Here is a 17,339-nt window from a genome sequence, read left to right on the forward strand (position 1 = left end):
TTCCCGCCGAGGGATATTGTTAAATAAACAACGGATCGGGGACCCACCCGACGGCTGTCATTTTATCGGAGGCATCGAAATAGTTTATCCGGCGGGTGAATTAATATTCCTTGGATTATGCTAACCCCGTGCGCGTATTAATTTCATCGATGATACACAGGTATCATGGACAGCGCGCCGCTCTAATTGAATAACGGGATCCGCGGACGGGAACAATTGTTATTCGTTGAATCTTTAACTCCCGCAGCCAATTACGATGTTATTAAATACCATCGAAATATTAATTATTTATGTAAACATATTTCAACGTTATTTCCATAACCCTCCCCCCGGCATCGCCGCCGACGACGACGACGACGGCGCGCGGCCCGTGAACGAACAAATGACCGATTCCCAGATTTTCTCCTGGCGTTCGATTAATAAATACTTAATATCAATATTTAATGCCACTGAATTATCGGAGCCCTGGACGGGGTTTTGCATAATCGCGGAACGGATATTGCGTTTACGATATACATACTGTAACGAGGAGCGGAGGGGCCGGTGTTCTTCTTACCGGTGGCGGCTCGTCGAAAAATTCATTGACGTAATTGTATGTCATTTTATTTAACGATCCAACGAGCGGGCCTCCCTCCTTGTCGAATCAATTACGCGGATAATGTATTCCGCGGCTGCTTAGTTTCCTAGCGAAAAAAAAAACGCTGAGATCGCGGAGCATCGTAATTGGTTAATGGTCTTAACGAGACAATTATTATTATTATGGTGGATATTTATGCGTAGAAGAGATAAAGTATTTACAATTGAAAAAATTAAGAGACTGAACAACTAATAAATTCCTATAGGACCTATATTAATTATATTTATTATTCGACAAACTTTACTTCAATGTTTAAACATAATATAAGTGATCTAATTTCAATTTAACACACTTGAATAAATATCTCAATTTGAGAAGTTAAATATTGCAATTTAAGGGGTTAAATATCTCAATTTAAGAGGTTAAATATCTCAATTTGAAGGGTTAAATATTTCAATTTAAGGAACTAAATAACTCAATTTAAAGAGTTAAATATCTCAAATAGACTATAAGCGACTCTTAAAACAAATAATTCACATTATAAATATTCTACAAAATAAATCACAATTATTTTAAATAAATCCAATCTCGAACATATAAGTTTCAACAAAGCAACAAAATCTCCACGGATCATCGACGTCCAAGAAAATCTCTATCCCCTTAACAATTCTCCCCGATCCCATGATTCGATCCATCATCCACAAATTAGCGATTCGGATCTCGTCAAGCGTCCACGCGCCGCGCGTCCCGCCGCGAAAGCGTCGTACAAATTCCGTGGCGGCGGCGCCGGCATGCGAGATCGCGTCCGCCTCGCCGCCGTCCAACGGATAATGGTGCGTGGCGTTAATTACGTTGCCGTTGTTTGCAAGTATAATTTTTAAATGTCCGGCAGTTACGCGGACACGCAGCCGTATTAAAATATAGCTCGATATGGTAATGCGTTCGGGAGCGCCGCGTCCGAAAACCCGATTTCCATCGGCGCACCGAAATCATAACCTTAAAAATCGAAGTTATCGGGGTAGGAAGTTTTCGACTTGCGGATTGGGCACTTTAATAAGTGGTGACTCGAAAATTATTTATGTCACATTTAAAAATAATTTTTATAACAACAAAGTTCAAATTCAGAAAATTGTTAATAACGAAACTGTCGATACGAGTCGCGAGAATTAATTTTATAAGCAGACAATATATTATGTCGCGTAAAAGAGAAATAGTATGAGCTAGAGAAATGATTTTTGGTTTACAATTAAAACGGTCTCAAAGGGTTAAAATCTCATTGGGAAAAGTATATTGAAGCAAATGGAGACTATCTTAATTAAATAAACAGCTTCTGGAAAAAGATATGCAATGTTATATATCCACTTAACCCTTTGCACTCGAACGGTGACCCTCAGGCACCTCTGATATTGTTCTTTCACCGTTTAAAATAATTTGTATAGCTACAAAAAGATCGTCGCTTAAAATGAAAATGTTATAAGACAGAAAAATTATTTTAAAAGAGCTAAAATCGCTTTGAACGCAAAGGGTTAAAATTCCAAAATTTCACCAACCTAATACATTCTCTCCTTCAAAACAGAATAACCGTTTAAACATCGTGCTAAGTTAATTAAATTGTTTCGAGATGTTAATAAAAACCAGCCACGTAGCGAATGAGACTGCGGATAGAGGGGTCTGAAGGGATCGATGCGGATCGATCGATCACGGGGTGGAAAATTCGGCTGGAAGTCGTCCGTCGCGTCGCGCCTTTTCGGCGTAGAGAGACCGAGAGGATTGACGGCTGCATTAAAGCGGCGACAGGCGCCGCGACGACAGAAGTTTCGGCGTCGACTACGACGGCGCTGACGATATTACGCGCCGCTTTGAGCATATCGCGTTTGCCTTCCTCTTTGTATCGACTTCCGGCTTTGACTTATTTATTCGGCGGAACAACCGGCGACGGCGGCGTCGGCCGGGATCGATCCCCACCCCCCACCCCTGGTTTGTCGCGCGTCGGATGCCTTGTTCCGCCGTCTTGATGACATGCTCGAAATTGGCTCTCGCCGGTTTGCGCGCGGCCCCGGGATCGGCCCGGGCCATGATTAATGCCGGATTCTCATATGGACGTTAATGCGGAGCCCCCGGTCCGCCTATCGGGATGCGCATTCTTCGGCGGCCACTTCGGATTCGGGTCGCGTTTCCTCCAGGAGGTATCGGAGTCTCCACCCCCCTCCCTTCGAACTCCACCCCCCACCCTTCGGCCTCGGGTCGTTCATTACGGATAATTATGCGGCCGGAAGGCGGCAGCGTCTCGTGTCACGGGGTTTTCAGAAATTTCGATGCCTTCGGTAATTCCGGCCCGCGGAATATTTGCGGGGACCTGCCCGCGTTTCGCTTCGTTATTATTTCCGCGCGTGCCGCCGCCGCCTCGGAAATATTATCGGGTATATTATTTTCGACAACACGTTCTTCGCTGTTTTATCATTATTTTCTGCGTTCCCTTCGATACTACGTCGAGTGGAATATCGTTTTATATAATGTGACATTTTATTTTGTAATTATTTGTTTACCGGTGATCGCTTAGGGGAAATTGTTATTCGAGATGTTAGTTTGGCGACAGGCTCTTCGATTTTGTAATTATTTTCGTGGACGCCGCGCTTTGATATGTTAATTTAAATGGCAGCTGTAATCGAATTTCTTTCTGATATTTACGGGGTTTATTATATTGTTAATTTAGGTTATGTAGTAGATTATAGTATGTTTTATATTATATTATATTGTAGATTATATTATAGACTGTATTATATTAGTATGGTCTATATTAGATTATAAATTATAGTATGGTCTATATTAGATTATAGGTTATAGTATGGTCTATATTATGGTTATAGGTTATAGTTTATATTATCAACTATATTATCGGCTATATTATATTATATTATACTCCACAATATAAATTATATTATATAGTAATTATATTATATTATATAAAGATATCACCAAGCACGCTTCTGAAATATTACATGGAATATTATTTGTTGCAACACGTCCTTCGATTTTGTAATTAATTTCGTGGACGTGGGTTCTTTGTAACATTATTTTAAGTGGCACGTTCTTTTATTTTGTAATCGGTTCCGCGTGGACGTTTTTTGGAATATTGTTCCTAAATAAATAACGCGTTCGTTTATTTTACGATAATTTTATCGCGCACCGCTTTGTCATATTATTTTAAACAACACATTTTATTTTATAATTATAAAATCGATCCAAATTGAACGTTCCTTATTAATTTATAGTTAACAAGGTTCTATGTCTAGCAATTATATTTGTAACGATTACAAAGCAATAGATGAACGATCGATGAGCGGAGAAAATGATTGAAAAATGCTTAACTGCAAAACTGTTGCATAAGGTTTTTCGAATGGACTTTTGTGTATCGGTCGGACGGCGTGCAATGTGTTTGTCCTGAGCGATGTATACGAGTTTTATTTTTTTGTTCTGCGACTATACAAAGACGTAACAACGCATTCTTCCTATTGTCGGCAATGTGATTGTTCCGACGATTATATAAAAGTGACACAACTGCTCGATCGAATTCGAATGCGCGAGCGTATGCTAGAATGAGCTAATTGGTCCTAGAATCTCGCTCGTTATACAATCCGATCGTTCTCTAGCATATATTCCAGTGAATAGGGTGAATTCTGGGGAACAGAATGTTGCAGCGTCTCTGTTGAAAAATCAAGCGAAATGTTTAGCGTGAGAGGTGCATTGTTTATCGAGGCGATGTATCATAAATCAATACCTTTATATTTCTCAGGAATTTATTTTTGTTAAGATAATTTGGAGGACTATATTTTCGTAAATGTATAATGCAGATTCTATGTTTCATTGTTTATAGAGGCGATACAAAGGCATAAAAAAATGTCTTTATATTTATATTATTATTAATATAATTTAGAGTTCAATGTTTTGTTGAATATATCATGCAGATGCTATATTGCATTTTTTATTGACACCTTGTCGTGAATAAATATTCTTTATCTTTCATTATTTCATTATTATAAAATATTTAGTTATATAAATTTTTTATGTTATTATATAATTTATATCGTCAATATTTTTCTAAATATATAATATAGACATTTACTATACTTCTGTGAACGTTCTATCACAAAAAACGTAACAACACCCCCAATAATTATGGCATTTTAATTACAATACCAATTCTATCTTAAATCAAATTTGATTTAAATAAAATAATTATTACCATCGTCGCGTCCTATTAATTTTCGTCGAAGCGTTCGCTGTTACTTCATGAATAAGCATGATCTACATGGTTGGCGGCCGATCGGAGAAAATTCACCGAGTACAAAGGGGTTATTAAAATTAAACAATCATGATAGTATAATACACGATCATTAGACTTTATACACGCGCCCAATCAAGGCCCAAAGGATTGGGATATATACGTTGGATACATTGAAGCAAAATCCACAATTGGTCACAGAGGTCTACGAACGTGTTAATTTCGACGGCAACGAGTATTGATTCAGACACGACATGCTGGATTCCCTATTGGCACATCTGCTATAATAAATCCACATATTCATTTCGTCAATAATCTAGTCGCATCTGTTTATTTAAGGAACCGTGAATGTTCGTCGCGAAATCATCGCGTTTCTACTAAAAAAGAATACTTCAAATCAACGAATTCAAGTATAGACTGTAAAATGGTAGTACAAAATTCGATAGCAATTGTTGTATTGTAAATTAGGATTAAAGGATTTTTAATTTGTATTTTATTATTTGCTACTTGGAAAGATTAATTTCACAATTTTTCGAGGAGCTGTGAACGAGAGGTGTATTTAAACATATAACAACCCCATGGGGTTGGTGGTAACTTTATAATTGTTTTATTAATTGTTTGTTAATGTGTAAATAAATACTAAGACATTGTGGTTTTCTTTATCTTAATAATTTATGTCGTATTTAATAGACAAAATATTATCTATTATTTTCAAACTATAAATTATAAGATTTTCATAATTAAAATATTATTTCTTATCTTTAAACTATAAAACATATATTTATTATTCTTATTATTATTCAATATTATTTCCTATCTCCAAATTATAAAATATAAAATTTTAATAACCAAAACGTTATTTCTTACCTTCAAACTATAAAATATAAAATCTTAACAACCAAAATATTATTTACAATCTCGAAAATATAAAATATGTATATTATATTTCGAGCCGCTCGCAACCCCACGATGTTACTTATGACAAGAAATGTAAGGGGTTCGTTCAAGGGTTAAGTATGCTTGTTTCGCGTGCACCGTCTAGTACCATCCCTTGAAAAAGTACATTTAGGTAGGGGTAGTACAACAGCAGAGTGGCGCAGTGGAAGCGTGCTGGGCCCATAACCCAGAGGTCCGTGGATCGAAACCACGCTCTGCTAAGCTTGCGAGGTTCTTGTAGAGTAGTAGTATAATAACCCCGCGAGAAGAAGCTTCTATTTTTTAATTTTATTATTTTTAAGCACCGCTTAATATACGCATTCATTAAGCCGCCAGTAATTATCTGAGATCGTCTATTACTTTCCTTAAAAATTTAATTTACTCACGCCCTACTCCTTCCAGCCATAATCAAATTTCTTTCTGCTATTTCCGCGGTTAAGCTCCTATTTGCCGGCTATTCTTTCGGATATGATGATCAGATTAATGTGGCTATTATATTATTAATTTAGATCATAGTATGGAGTATAGTGTGGAGTATATTAAATTGAATTTTAGGTTATATTGTGGATTAGGTTATACATTATATTATTGATTATAGTATGGACTATATTATATTGCATTTCAGATAATATTGTAGATTAGATTATAGATTATATTGCAGATTATATTCTATTATATTATAGGATTTGGCTATAGACTATATTAGAGGTAGTAGGACTACATTAGGAATAGACTATATTATACTATAAATTAAATTATAGAGTATATTATAGACTTTATTACACTATAAATTAAATTACAAATTATATCACAGATTATATCATAAACTATATTATAAAATATTATAGATTGTATTATTAATTCCTGTGTCTTACTTAGCAGTGTTATTTATTTAAACGACAGATCTTACAGGCCCTTTTGTAATTTATTCACGAATTTATTTGTCAATTTATCTACCAATTTCACTCAGCGTATTTTTGAAGCTGCTCTCTGCAAACCCTTTCATCTTTCTGTTTTGTTTCTTAGAAAAAAAAATCTACAAAGATTCAATAATTAATTATCACAAACTATACACTCAAACAACAATACTTATACTCCCACGCTTTGTTAACAATAACGAGAACGAATTTTCAAAAATTCTCGACTATTAATCTTCGACGGAGATTCCCCTATCGGCGAATCACTTCGCGAACGATCATCGAGGGGTGACACTTTCATCGGCTGCCGAATGATTCCTCGCGGACGAACGCGACAGACGTCGACGCAACGAATTCCCCGTCTACGTGCTCGTTATACGCGCGATACAAAATCGTTGGTCGTGTCCCGTGAAACGGCGCCAGGCAAACGCGTTAATACCGTCCGACGCGAATGAAAATGGACTTACACCGCTTTCAAAATAAACGGTACCCGTCGCTCGCGCGAAGAATAAAACATAATCGCTCTAAACACGAAGAGTAGAGAGAGAGAGAGAGGGGGGGGGGCGGACGCCTCGAACAAGCCCGGCGAATAATTCACGAAACAAATTCCGGCGGCGCATTAATGCCAAAACTGCGGACGCGCGCGTATCCCACCTACACACACGTGCACACATGCATACGGTCGCGCGCGCGCCGCGGCAAAACACGGGAGAAAGACAGAAATAGGCATACCGAGAGACTATTGATCGCAAGGTAGACTGGACGTTAACCCATTTAAGGCTTCATTAGAGAGGCCGAAAGATTCCGAATCTCGTCCAAGTATTCTCATCGATGCCCCCTCCGGGGGTGGGATGGGGGACGCCGGGGTCCTGCCCGCGAAATTTCCTGCCGCCGGAAAAATATCAATGCGACCCGCCTACTCGCGTTAGGCTGCCCGTCGCGACGAGTCCGCGACCCCTTCGACCCCTTTCGCTGGTCGGGAGAATCGTGAAAATATCGTCGAATCGACGCGTTCGATTTGGGAGAATTAAATAAGTGACGTCGAGTGGTGTAAACGATAAATTGATGTTGAATATAAATAATTTTGTTGCAGCTAGAAAAAATTTATAAGATAGGGATTATGAGCTAGGGATTATGAGCTAGACATTATAATGGCAGGAGTTATTAAAATTTAATTTTATAGAATTTAAAGTTTATGTAAAGTATTAAGGTAAATGTACTTTCTGTTTTTAATAGTAAGGGTTGTTTTAGGTAATTTAAATAACAGAAATTTTATTAGAATCGTTTTCGATTTTTACCTTCATATAAGGTACCTTTAGTGCCTTAAATAAAGCATATTATAATTCAATAAAAATAGAGGGATCGAGAATAAATTGCATTTGTTAATTATTAAGATTAGATAAAACCTGTGTAATGGTATTATACGTAGAGATCAAATTTAGTTAAAGCAGTGATTTCTAATATGAACTTTTAAATGATTTATTACTATGTTAGATTTTTTTATAGAGCATAAAATTTATGAAAGTGTATTAAGTATTAAATTTGCATTAATAAATGAAAATTTAATATTGATATTAATAAATACAAAGCTCAGTGGTCGAAGAAGAAGCACAGTAACTAAATCACAGTATTTCCTTAAAAAACCACAGTAACTAATTTTCACTAACCATAATAACCCTCCCAATATTAAAAAAAACATTACATACATCTTCCATAGCAAAATTAACATCACTAAAAATATATTTCAAATCCTAAAAGAACGTCATTTAACCCTTTACACTATAACTCTAAACCCCCTGCGCTAAACCATAAATTTCATATATTTCTCCGAAACTAAAATAATCACTTATTAAGTGATATTATTATAAAGTGTTAAAATCAAGGAACAAATATAGCTAAAAGCACGCGATATATCTTATCCCTCTTCGACGCTTCAATGCTCGTTAATGCTAAATAATCATGGAGCGGCAAAGTTCAATTTCCCATCGAAAGCTCGCAAAGCCGCCTACCAGGGCACAGTAATTGGCTCTTCTGTCGTCCGCGCGTTCCGTCGAACCGCACCGCGTCGGATCGACGAGAGACCGTGGTAGAACAAAACGCGGGGGTCGTGACGAGGGGGAAGGGGAAGGGGAGGGATAGAAGCCGAGCGGCGTGAATGGGACAAGAGGAAAAGAAGAAAAGCGAGCCCGCGAGAATCTTTCCGGGGAACCGTTCATCGCCCGGCGACGACGACTCTTTCAGCCGCGAAGAGAAACGCGTCGCGCGGACGCCGCGCATTTACCTCGAAACTCTCGAAAATCCCGGCATTGTTCCCTGTGGAAACTATTACAGTCACTTTTGCGGCCGCTCCGGCCAAGAAGCGGTGGAAGAGGCGGGAATGGGACCGGAGAAGAGTGGAAGAAGCGACCGTCATCCGACGCGACGACGCTCTGGATGACGGAAAATTACGTCGGGATCATCAAAAAAACCTGGGCACCGCGGGGAGAAGCGGACGTGGAAGAGAGCACCGACGGGTCTCAATGGTCACGCGAAAATCGTCGGTGAACTCCTTCACCGGCTATCTATGGCCAGATGGAGGACGGGAGGTGGAAGGGGAAAACGAAAAAGGGACGCCCCGGTGAATGCGCGGCGAGGTGTCGATGCGACTGATGGCCGCCACGGAATTCCTACGAAGTGTTCCCGTCGCCGAGCGAAAGTGGCTTGTCATTAGCCGCGGAACCGCCGAACGGCGGTAAAATTCTTATTTTACAAATCCGAGAACTTGGAATTGCTTTGTTGCTAAAAGCTTTCTACGGAAAAATTTGGAAAATTCGGAATCGATTTTTACAGTTTTAAGGGTTGCTGTTACTCGGTTGTTGGGTTAAAGATTCCTGTAATTTTATTTAGAAATTATTTAGTATTTTTTATTTAATAGAACATGTTCAGTGCCTTCAATTTAACAAAAATTGTTCTATGTTGAATATTTAACAGGAAGTATTCAGTATCTCTTATTTTAAAAAAAATATCTTCTATTTTCTACGTAACAAACATTTTTTAGTATAAAATATTTAACAGGAAATGTCGTCCGTTTTCAATTGAACAAAAATTGTTCAGTATCTAATATTTAACAGAAAATGTTCGCCATCTAAAATTTAACAAGAACCGCTCACCGTCTTTTATTCAACGAGACATTTCCATTGTCTCACCCTCATAATTACATTAACCCCCTGCACTCGAAGCTATTCTATCTCAACAATTAAGACACTTTTATGCGTTCCTACATTAAAATTGAACCTAACTGTCCTTAATTCCTCCTTCCAAACTCTTAACAATTCATTCAGCTTTCTCACTGAAACTCCGCAAGAATATTAAAACCATTAAAATGCCAAAGGAAATTACAAGATAAAAATACAAATATACTAACCTAAAGACACTAATAAAAAAGATATCAAAAGAATGCAGGTGACATCGACTACGACAATTTTTCCTTTACATAAATGCCTATGTCTATTATTAATTTAAAAGTAATTATGAATACAGTGTCTTTAGTAATTTTAGGTAATTTTTAGGTAATTTTCGGCATTTTCGAAATTATTTTCAAAACAATTTTTAGCACAGCATCTTCGGCGTTAATTTTCGGCATTTTCGATATTATTTTCAAAACAATTTTTAGCACAGCATCTTTAGCGTTAATTTTCGGCATTTTCGAAATTAATTTCAAAACAATTTTTAGCACAGCATCTTCGGCGTTAATTTTCGGCATTTTCGAAATTAATTTCAAAATAATTTTTAGCACAGCAATTTCGGCGTTAATTTTCGGCATTATCGAAATTAATCTCAAAATAATTTTTAGCACAGCATCTTCGACGTTAATTTTCGGCATTTTCGAATCGCTCGATTGCAAAGGGTTAATCGTCGTCCCCGCATTTTCGCCTCTCATTCGACGGCGCCAGACGAGGACGTCGGTAACCGGAAGTGGGGTGTCGAAGGGACTTCATTCGCGTGAAAAAGACTATCGACGTTTTCGCCGCGACGCTATCTGTTGCGGACGTCTCACGGATAATGCATCAGCCGCCGCGAAATATGTTTCCCAGGGCTTTGTCTCGTTCTCGCCTCGGTCTCTCCCCCGGCGTACCTGAACCTGTCAGGCAGCTATGCGCCGGCCGCAACCCCCAACCGTGCAGAACCGAAGGCGAACCGGCGACCGGTTTTACCTGGCCCTCTCGCAGCAGATAGGTTCCCGCGGAGAGAGACAGAGAGAGAGAGAGAGAGAGAGAGAGAGAGAGAGAGAGAGAGAGAGAGAGAGAGAGAGAGAGATACGCTCGGGAAATTTCGGTCTATTGCTCGAGATCGAGCACCTTCCGTTGTTTCCTTCCTTTTCTTCTTCTTCTTCTTCTACTTCTTCTTTCTACTCTTTTTCTACCGTCTTCTTCTGCCTTCGACTCTTTCCGGTGGTCGTTCCCGGGACAGAGAGGAGGGGGGGACGGGCGACGGAAGAGGTTCGTCCGACAAGAAACGGGATTTCGTTCACGGATTCGTCTTTTTGCGAGTTGCGTGCCGGCGAGGACGATAACGTCCTTCGTCCCGCCGACCGCGACGGAAGCATTTATTACAGTATTTCGGCTTCGGACGGGACGTAGCTATTCTCACGGCGAACGGATGTCTCGGCTCGGATTTTTGATTTTTGACGGGGCGAGGGGGAGAGGTGTCGGAGGTATGATGCTTTTTGACGAGATTTTACACGGCGAAATTTGTGAAAGTTGAGGTAATGGTATTCGTCCTTGGGGGAGATGGTTTTTTGGTTTTTTTCTATGGTTTCTATGGTTTTTTTTATAACTAATGTTAACCAATAAGAGAGGTAATATGACGCTTTTTAGTCGATTTTAGGTCTAATTAAGTAAAAATGTCTCTGACGCATTTAGTGTCTTATTCCCGGCATTAATTAAAATGGCGGACAATTTGGGACGCCATTAAGTGGCATTGATTTAACACATAACGATTCTAGGCGGTTTCTAAGATGTTCAGAAGACACTCCAGACATTTAAAAATATCTCAAATATTATTAAATAATAAATACCAGCCGTCTTTAAAACGTCTTCCCGCTAAGAGAAACGATCTAATTCGAGTCTAAATAGACAAGTGCTCAAGCGAACAAAAATGCCAACAAAATAAATGAATAAAAAGGACAAATCCAAAAGTTATTTATACTTCGACCTAATAATTATAAATCTCGAGGGATGAAGAGCGTCGACGTGCAAACGAATTTCGCTGACGCGCGACCGAAACCGAAGAATCTCGAGATAATGAATTCGATTATTAAATCCCAGGCATCCGCTATGGAACGGCGAGCTAAAAAGAGGACCACGAAGCAGTCAAAGGAGAGTATAACAACGCCCGGCGAAAAATATCGCGGTTACGCTCGCGTGTCCTGTCGGACGTTAAAGAGAGGAGGGGGCCCGGCGATTTTACTGTCCCGCGGCCGGGCTGCGTTCACCGGACAACAACATCGCCCGGCTACCCCAAGATGCCTTGTCGCTAAATGACGTGACGTTCTAAAGCCCGGCAATTTCGCGAATATACGTCTGACGGACAATAGGTACCGTGTGCGTCTGATGAAGAGGACAGCTGCTGCGTGGTACAAGCAATTATTTTCATCGGCCGTAAAGGAGGGGGGGAGAGAGGGCGAGCCGTTCGAACGAGATTTCGTTTATCCGCGCCATTATTCCCACCGCGGGGTTTATTCATTACCATTGTTCCCCGGGGATCGGCGATGGAAATTCGCGAGAGATCGCCCCGCGTCGACTGACTTTGATACCGTTCTAAATGTCCGACGCATCTACGACGCGTCTCCGTCGGTCGCGGAGACAGCGCTTTGAAATGTCGGCGCGCGACTCGTTTCCTCTGCGCGCGGTCTTTTCATTGGAATTTTCGATGCGCGATTGTTTGCGATTTATCGAGAAGCGGTCAAAGGTTGATGATGCTTGTTGCTTATGAAGAGCGTATTTTATTTGTTTATAATTGTTATTCTTGTTTTAAATCGCACGAGGCTTTTAGAGCTGACTATGATTTTGTATAATAGGTATCGGAAATTGATAATTAAATTCTCATGCCGTTTTATTATTATAAAATCGCACTAAGACGTTATAAATATTTTATTTTTAGCCTTTTGTTATCTGTAACAATATATAGTAAATGACTTCAACGAGACAGGTTTTAATTATTTAAATAGTTAACGATTCTACGATTCTATGATTTCATTTTCTTCCATTTATTAAAAAAATCACAAAAGTCGCAGAAATTTAATTTTAAACAATTTTTACCGCTTCTTCCGGTTGCCGAGAAATAATTTAACACGCGAGAAAAAAAATAATGATTACCTATCACCTGTAATAATTTTTCACAAACAAAAATAGCATAATAAGATATTTGAAATATCGCAGACAGTTTGCGATTAAATTTTATCGTTTTATCTTCTGTGCTAAAATATGTAGCTTTTTCAACAAGAGACGCTCGACAATATAAAAGATCGCCGCGATAAATGTATCTTTTTGTATCCGGCGCCGGCAGACGTTTCAATTTGGCTAAATATAAACCGTTTTCGGTCGTCGAGTTTTTCGGGCGGGGGAAACGCGCGCGCGCGCTCGCGCGGCTCTGGAAACGTTTAAAATTTCAATCGCGGAATGGTCATTGAAAACTTCCCGACAGCACACTGTATTGACCCTAATAACGACGTAATTATTCGATTTTCCTATTCACGTCGATCCGTCGCGCGATTGAAATTTAAATTGAAAGTATCCCCCACGGTTCGCGGGACATTTAAAACGTCGATAATTCTGCGCGTCTGCTGCAACGGCACGGCGACGCCATTTTTTATGCATTCACTGCTGCATCTATGCAAAACAGGTATATTAACCCCTCGCACTAATATCACGTCTTTCAGAGTTAAGTTGATTGCGACTGTTTCGTGATTAATTATTTCCTTGATGCCGTGATAAAATTCTTTTTTCTTTTAAGAAATTAGTGCGATCGAGAGAATTATAATTATAATAATTGTAGAGAAAATGGTATGGCAAGGGGTTAATAACACACCTAAGTTAACCCTTTGTGTTAACCAGCGATAGCTACGAAATTATGGCAATTTTTTAAAGTCTGATTTCGTTATTTCAAGTGGTGGAAAATGCACCTAAATAATTTCTCTATTGTCACAAAAATAAGTTGAGATATTTATTCTGGTATACGTAACAGTATATTCTGTACAACTTGGCGTTTTATTTTTGTGAATACTAAACTGTACATACAGGGCGTATTAAAATTATTATAACTCCGAGAAATGGGGGGTTTTTGAGTTCATTTGAAGTAATTTTTTCCTTATTGAAAATGCAATCCACGATTTGACGAGTTAAAACAATAGCGACGGCTTGAAGTCGCGTTCGAACCAACAAACAAATCACGGAGCTCAATTTTGCAAAATTTATTTAAAAATCATAAGAAACGACGATCTTTCGTCATGCTGACGAACTTTCGTCATGCCGACGAAAATTCATTTAACATTAATCGACGGCGAGCATGGTTGAACCAGGAGCGCCGTTATAGACCTTAGAACACCCTAAAAGGCTCCGGCAATCATTCGTTGCGAAGTGTTCATCCTCCCCCCTCTCTCTCCCCCCCTCTGCCCGACAAAGTTTCGCATCAGCTTAATCATCCCGAATGTTAAACAATCGCATGCACGGTGGGATTAACGCGCGATTATCGCTGTTTCATCTCCGGGCCGCGAGTTTCGCCGTGTTACCGTGGCCCTCGCAATTTCATGGTCACGTACGTCGCGTAAAACACGTTTTCAGCACGTCGGCGACGGTGCGCCCAGCCCACGCGAGAAAGCTCAACACCGTCGAGAGCTAGTTATATCGAGTTTAGCATTTGTTTGGCCGTTGTTCTTAAGGCGATTCCCCCCGTTCAGCCGGCCTAGACGACGGGATAAAGTACCGGCGCGAACCCTTCAAATAAACCGTGATTTCTCTCTTTTGCCCCCTCCTTCTCTCTTTCGCTTTTTCGTTCTTTCTCGCGCTCTTTCGCTCTTTCTCGCGCTCATTCGTTCTTTCTCGCGCTTTTTCGCGCTCTTTCGCTCTTTCTATTGCGCTCTTTTTCGCGCTCACTCCTTTCGCCTCCTCCTTTCCTCTGGCGCGCTGGTTTCTGCGCTCTCTTCCTCTCTCTCTCTCTCTCTCTCTCTCTCTCTTTCTCTCTCATGATCTATTCCTTGTTTACTCTTTCTCTATATTTCTCTCTCGCGATATTTTTCGTGCTTATTCTTCTTCTTTCGCTTTTTCTCTCGTGCGTTGATTTTTGAGTTCTCGTACTCTCTCGCGCTCTCTTCCTCTCTCTTCCTCTCTCGCATTCCCTTCCTTATTTACCCTTTCTTTCTCTCTTCTTCTCTTCGCGATCTTTTTGGCGTTTTCTCTCTCTCTCTCTCTCTCGCGATCACTTTCGCGTCCACTCTCTTTACCTTCCTCTCTTTATTTCTCCACCTCTCCTTAACTCTTTCTCTTTTCGTCTATCTCTCTCTGCCTGCATTCGTCGCGTCGTCTCCGTCTGCCTCTTGCATTCGTCGCGTCGTCTCCGTCGCACCAGCGCAGCTCTCTCACGGTCGAAGATTTATGCGCGGCTTGCGAGACCCAACTTTTTCGTCTAAGATGTGATCCGTGAGGTCGGGCCGGTTGCCAAGTCCCGCGCGACATTAGAGATTTCGGTAACACCGAGGAGAACGCCATTTTTCATCGCCGCACGGCCGAGACACAATCGACCACCCCTCTCCGTGGTAGCCGCGAACAATTTCCCTGCTGCTTCGCGTCTACGGCGGACAACCTCTCGCCTATCCCCCGCGTCATGCAATGATTTCTCATCCCTCGGCGCTTTCAACCCTCAACTGGAAATCATCAGTCACGGAAACATGTGACGAGATCTCGTTGGTGGATCGTGATAATCGTTGGAATCATTTCTTAAACATTTGTCGATTTTCCGAAGGAGACAATGTCGCCATTTTTTAATGTTTCCTTGTTCGACTTTAAAATATATAGTATGAAAAGTGGATAACTTTTTTATAATTTGGCGAAGCGATATAAATCAGTGTTAATAAATGGAGAGATATGAATTAATAAGTTTGGTTGGGACACTACTTTTTTTATTATTCTAATTAGTTTCACGTTTTGAAAATAATAGTTTAGTCGTTTTAGGTAAAGGCAATTTTTGTAATATTTTTAGAATAATTTAGATGGCTGTATAGCTTCTTTGAAACATTTAATATTTATAGATATTTACAGAATAGAGTTTATAGAATATATATAACAATAGATATATTTTATTCTGTATTACCATATTAATTTTGTATTTTATTCTATATCGTAATAGATATATTATATAGTATACTAGAACATACATATATATCATATTCTGTATTGTCATAAATATATCGTATAATATATTAGAATATACATATATATTATAATTCTATATTACGATAGAAATATAATATCACATTGTATATACAATATAAAATGCACCCCTAATTCGATAAATATATATTATATTTCATATTGTAATAGGTATATCATATAATATATTAGAAAGTACGTATACATATTATATTCTACATATTATATCGTAATAGATATATTATGTAACATATTACAATATATATTATATTCTATATTCCGACAGATATATTACACAATATTGTACATATAAAATACAGCCCTAACTCGATGGAAATTGTGGCCTCGCCAAATTGCGCCGGCGATTCCATTGATTGTTTCTCCCGTCCATATCTGGCTGACACAGTTCACCGCCGCGAGACCCCTCTATTGACCCCGTTTATAAGTTATTTTTCATCTCCTATCTTAAGAAGATTGTTCCTCGATGTGCATTAGGTGTGCGCGGGGAAAATTGGGGATCACGTTGGAAAATCGATGAACTCTACTCCGAACTCGATGCGCGCGAGAGAAATGATGGGACTTTTAGCGGTATGCCTCGGGAACGAACGATCTTAAAAATGTATTCCCGCGGGAAGTTTTCACTATTTTAGGGCTCGAATTAAAGCTGAAAGATCGCGCTTTCCGTGGAATTTATTTCGCTTTAAGAATAAAGTTAGGATAAAGCGTTGGGAAAATCGATAAATATGTGTCTACGGTGCGAAGGGTTTCTTGAAAATATTTCGACGCGGTTTTAGAATAATATATTAAGAAAATATTCTTGTCGGATTCGGTGCTAGGTAAATCTTGACCGTGGCGATAAAGGAATTTTCAGAAGACTCACCAGTCGTTGCCAGTTTTGGTCACGTTCTGCCGTTTGCGTCCGGTCTGATGTGGTTTCGGCTCTGCCACCATGTTGACATCTGGAAACAAGGTATAGTAAGGTTAAACGTCAGGTTATTATCGTTAATATATTATTATATTATCATACTATTAATTCTTCTATTAATTTCGATAAGCAGAAAATAGTGTGTCAGTATTGCTATCAATTATTTAATTTATTTAAATTGATTCTAACGTATCTGCAATATTTTATCTTACCATATAAGCTTTATTTTATTATATTCATTTAATATTTAATATTTCCATATAAATATATTTAATTATTCACGCACCGCAATTTCAAG

At 39.2% G+C, this 17,339-nt stretch overlaps 1 protein-coding gene and 1 non-coding gene across 2 annotated transcripts in view; one reads left to right on the forward strand and one right to left on the reverse strand.

Annotated features, from left to right (window-relative positions):
* LOC144468664 (uncharacterized) overlaps window positions 1–17,068 on the reverse strand; it is a 138,359-nt gene extending 121,291 nt beyond the window's left edge. The window contains exon 1 of the mRNA XM_078178287.1: window positions 16,997–17,068. Coding sequence (XP_078034413.1) covers window positions 16,997–17,067 — 71 coding nt within the window. The 5' untranslated portion in view covers window position 17,068. The remainder of the gene's footprint in view (window positions 1–16,996) is intronic.
* Trnam-cau (transfer RNA methionine (anticodon CAU)) lies at window positions 5,945–6,016 on the forward strand. The gene has a single exon. It is a non-coding gene; the product is annotated as a tRNA-Met (tRNA).
* Window positions 17,069–17,339: the final 271 nt, after the last annotated feature.

Source organism: Augochlora pura, chromosome 4 (genome assembly GCF_028453695.1).
Source record: "Augochlora pura isolate Apur16 chromosome 4, APUR_v2.2.1, whole genome shotgun sequence".
NCBI lineage: Eukaryota > Metazoa > Arthropoda > Insecta > Hymenoptera > Halictidae > Augochlora > Augochlora pura.